General features: G+C 38.0%; 1 protein-coding gene across 1 annotated transcript in view; it reads left to right on the top strand.

Moving 5' to 3' along the window:
• Positions 1–1,036: 1,036 nt before the first annotated feature.
• The window catches only part of LOC122069316 (amino-acid permease BAT1 homolog), a 4,458-nt gene continuing 957 nt past the window's right edge, over positions 1,037–4,537 (top strand). Inside the window, exons 1-8 of the mRNA XM_042633307.1 lie at positions 1,037–1,176; positions 1,257–1,376; positions 1,475–1,654; positions 2,103–2,222; positions 2,323–2,514; positions 3,766–4,071; positions 4,143–4,325; positions 4,437–4,531. Of these exons, the coding sequence (XP_042489241.1) occupies positions 1,153–1,176; positions 1,257–1,376; positions 1,475–1,654; positions 2,103–2,222; positions 2,323–2,514; positions 3,766–4,071; positions 4,143–4,325; positions 4,437–4,531 (1,220 nt within the window). The 5' untranslated portion in view covers positions 1,037–1,152. The remainder of the gene's footprint in view (positions 1,177–1,256; positions 1,377–1,474; positions 1,655–2,102; positions 2,223–2,322; positions 2,515–3,765; positions 4,072–4,142; positions 4,326–4,436; positions 4,532–4,537) is intronic.

The raw sequence follows: 4,537 nt of genomic DNA on the forward strand, positions 1-4,537 counted from the left end.
ATTCAACTTATTGAATTCTCTATAATTCCCCAATTTTATTTAATTTTTTTGGTAAATCATTATTTAATCAACCTTATATTATTTACACTTTTTAATTTCCATAATTGTTTCCTTACATTACATATCAATAGGGGTAATGCTGAAAACATAGTTTGAATTAGCAAATAATTAATCCTTAAACAATCACCTCCTTAATTTTTTTTCCAAACAAGATACTCTCTTTCATATGGATAAAGAAACATTGGGAAAAAAAAAACAAAAACAAATAGTTCTTGGTTTCAACTTTCAAAACAGCAACCTAGAAACAATAGGAAGGAGCCATATAGAACTATTTTAAAATGTACTAGCCAAATATTTTTCGCGCTGGTTCAACTTTCTACAAAAACAAAGAAATGCGATGCGAGAACATATTCTCTTATCTAAGCTTCTTTCCTAGTAATAGACTAAACAAACGATGGTTCCGACCATCTTGTGTGAATTTTGGGCTTAGCATCGTTAGACCGGAGCTCAACCCACATTGGACCACCATTCCCTTACCCAATCCAACCCAATTGCGGTCAAACCATGGTCTGCAAAAACTGGAGAGGTTTTGAAAGTTTGACCATGGCAGAGTGGTCAACAAGAGATACAAACGCAATACAAGGCCTGAACATCTCTGCTAAACCCCAAAAAGGTCCAGATTGTGGAAAGCCCAACCAAAGTTGTCGACCCAAATTTTCCATACTCCACATCTCTATTATTGGATAGAAGACCGTTATTTCATAAATTGCGGCTACCAACCAAATTTTAAACTCTCTCTACTTTTTAAATTTGACTTCTCTCATAAGTAAGAAGAAGAAAAAAAGACTAAATAGAGTGAATTGTAAAGAAGATTTTTCTCTTTTCCCCTTTTTTTGGTAGTCAAAGGGTCTGTTCTACCATTTTTAGTTCCTTGGCTACTTGTCTCACTACTTTCTTGGCCTATAAAGCTGCCCAAATCTCAGAGTCAGGTCACACTTTATCTGTTCTTCACCTTCTGGGACTAGAGTATCATCGGGGACATAGAACTGATTCTCTTAGTCTCTGTCACTGGTGAATCTTGACCACATAGAGTAATAGAAAAGAGAAGTGAAGAAAACAAGATGGATTCAATTCTGGTGGGCTTGTGAAGATATGATGACTAATTCACAACCTCAGGTTACACTTTGTTCAGAGTTTAGACCATCTTAATATATGTTGTCCCTCACTGGTGAATTTTGACCACTTTGATTCTGCAGGCTCTCCAGATGGATAGGGGAGGGGAAAATCTAGACAGGAGAGTTCATGCTGTTGAAATTGATTCAGGAGAGAAGCGTCTCAATGAGCTTGGTTACAAGCAAGAACTCAGAAGAGAAATGGTAATCTAATTTCCTCTCTTTGTTCCTATTTGATAGTTTTTCTTTCTCTGTTTCAAATCCAGAGAAATTGAGAGTGGGTTATTGTTTGGTTTGTGCAGTCTCTGTTGAAGACATTTGGGATTACATTCTCAAGCATGGCGGTTTTCATAGGGACCCCTTTGTATGGTTCAAGTCTTCTTTACGCAGGGCCTGCGCCTATGATATGGGGATGGGTGGTGGTTACATTCTTCACCTGGTTCATTGGGATTGCCATGGCTGAGATCTGTTCTTCTTTCCCAGTATGTTTCATCTCTCATATTATCTTTGCTTTTTCGATCACTGTTATGGAAGCACAAATGATTGTCAGTGGGAAAGGAATTTCAAGTGTTTAGGATATCTCTCTCTTTAGTTTCTGTGTCATTAGGATTAGATCACAGAATAACCCATCAGAAGCCTAGCAGCAAATTCCTTTTGCTTTTATGAACTTTAAAAGCTCTTGTTTTATGAAAAAATTGACAAGGTACTCATGGGCATTGTAGAAGTTGGATCCTAAAATGTTCCATGGCCACTATACACCAATCCGTATTGGATTATGAGAAGTTTTTGTCCCTTTAGATAACCCAATCTTCTCATGTAAAGGAAATCTTGCAGCTTTGTTTACTTTTTGCAACTCCATTACCTTCTATTTCCTAATGATATTCATTTGACAAATTTATCAAACTGATACTGTTCTAGCATTGACCTCAGACAGCTGGTTCACTTTACTTCTGGGCTGCTCATTTGGCTGGCCCCAGATGGGGTCCATTTGCATCTTGGTGCTGTGCTTGGCTAGAAGTAATCGGTCTTGTTTCTGGAATAGGTGCACAGGTACTTCTGCTTCCTCCTAACTTGTTTCTCTTGAATCATCATTCAAACTGTGATCCCAAGGATTACATGGTTTCTAACTCATCTGCTGCTCCACTGCCAGGCTTATTCAGGGTCACAGACATTGCAAATCATCATTTTACTATGTACCGGTACAAACAAGGGTGGCGGATACTTTGCTCCTCCCTGGGTGTTCTTATGCATGTATATAGGTCTAACCGTGATATGGGCAGTACTCAACATCTTTGCATTACAAGTTGTAGCCTTTCTTGGGATATTCTCAATAGTGTGGCAGGTATGCTTTGATCTGTAACTACATATTATACTACCTATCATTTCATGAACCATTGATTTCCTCCTACTCTATGTGGTACTCTATAGAGATGTCTCACATTGAGAAAGAAAGAAGAGATAAATAGATGGTGTGAATCAGTAGAAAATTTCCTCCCTCTCTTCTTATCACCCCAACCGCCAGCAGAAAATTTCCAATAGAATCACCATAAGGCTATGTTTTGTAGTCAGGAAAAGGAAAGAAAAGAAAAGAATGTCGAGGCAATGATTGATTTATGTGTCTATCTCTCTCTTCAAATTCATTATATTTTTTTTCAACTTTTATTTTCTTGACAACCAAACATAGCCTAAAAGTCAATACATAGCACATTTGCAGGTTATAGAAATTTTCATGTGGATACACCACTCAATTTCATACTTCTTTGTGGATTCTCACTGTTAAGTATTTCCAGGGTTTCCTTTCCATACCCTCTTTCGTATTAGATGTTTAGGATCATTCACTTGGGGCGAGGGGATCTATAAGTCAGACATGGAAAATAAAAAACAGTTCCTACCATTCAAATTGCAATGGTGAGACCATGTATCATCTGAACTACACAAGTCTAGGGATATGTCTGAAACATCTCCCTGCAATTAAACTGAACTGATTCAATAAGAGATGTCAAATGATCCTGATAATCTCCAAACTAGGCAGTCATTGGCCCTCTTCTTCTGCTTCCCCATTTCTACCCCCAGCAAGGTATTTAAGCTACCACTTGACAAAAAGTGAGAAGAAGTCCTTTCCACTTTCTTCCTCTCATCGATTCTATATGTGTGTCACTGTTCAATATCTCGTTAGAATTTTGTTGGGACAACTGTTTATATCCTAACCTATTAAGCTTGTACCAAAAATTTGATTCAAAAACCCATCGACACCCAATAACACTGATAACTCACTCGCGTACAAAAATCATGAGAGATAGAGAGAGTTGTTCTTGCCATAGATTTGAGTAAAAAAGAATCTTCTTTAATATAAAACATTCAAAATTTTCTTGTGTATCTACAAGTACAACAAACAAAAGAGGAGGCAAGAGAGAGTTGTATTTTTCAGTGAGTTCTGTTTTACCTATTGAAATCTTCAGAGAAACTAAACTACTGATTCAAGGAACAGACCACAAATTTCTGAGAACGCTGTCAGTGGAAGTTCTTTCTCATATGCACTGCATTTCTCCTATGTTTTACAGCTCTTTGTATTTTCTCACCAAAAGAACTGCAGGTAATTGGTGGTCTGGTTGTAGTTATAATGCTCCCCTTGGTGGCACTGCATACTCAATCTGCTTCTTATGTGTTCACTCATTTTGAGACATCTCCAGAGTCAACTGGGATCAGTAGCACACCCTATGCAGTGATTCTATCAGTACTTCTCAGTCATTACTGCTTGTATGGTTATGACACTGCTGCACATATAACAGAGGAAACAAAGGATGCTGACATTACTGGCCCTACTGCAATTCTCTCAAGCATAGGAGTCATCACATTGTTTGGAGGGGCTTTCTACTTAGCTCTTACTTTCAGCATTCAGGTACTAACTGTTTGGGTACTTGTCAAGAAGAATTGCATAATATATTGAATTCGAAACTTTAATTTGTGTAGGATCTGAACTACTTATACGACCCGACCAATGAGACAGCTGGGGCACTTGTACCAGCACAAATAATCTACGATGCATTTCAGGGAAGGTTCCATCACTCTGGAGGAGCTATAGTTTTCCTATTCATCATATGGGGATCCTTTTTCTTTTGTGGCCTTTCAGTCACTGCTAGTGCAGCCAGAGTAGTAAGAGAAACCAGCTTCTCCTTTTCTTATTATCATAATATTTTGGCTATCTTCAAGCCCTATTCAGCAACTTATTTACAGTTATATTTTATCCGTCGTGAATTGTTCTAGGTGTATGCATTCTCAAGGGATGGAGGAATTCCCTTTTCATCAATATGGAGACAATTGCACCCAAAATACAAGGTGCCAAAGAATGCAGTTTGGTTGTGTGC

This window comes from Macadamia integrifolia, unplaced genomic scaffold, assembly GCF_013358625.1.
Source record: "Macadamia integrifolia cultivar HAES 741 unplaced genomic scaffold, SCU_Mint_v3 scaffold577, whole genome shotgun sequence".
Taxonomy (NCBI): domain Eukaryota; kingdom Viridiplantae; phylum Streptophyta; class Magnoliopsida; order Proteales; family Proteaceae; genus Macadamia; species Macadamia integrifolia.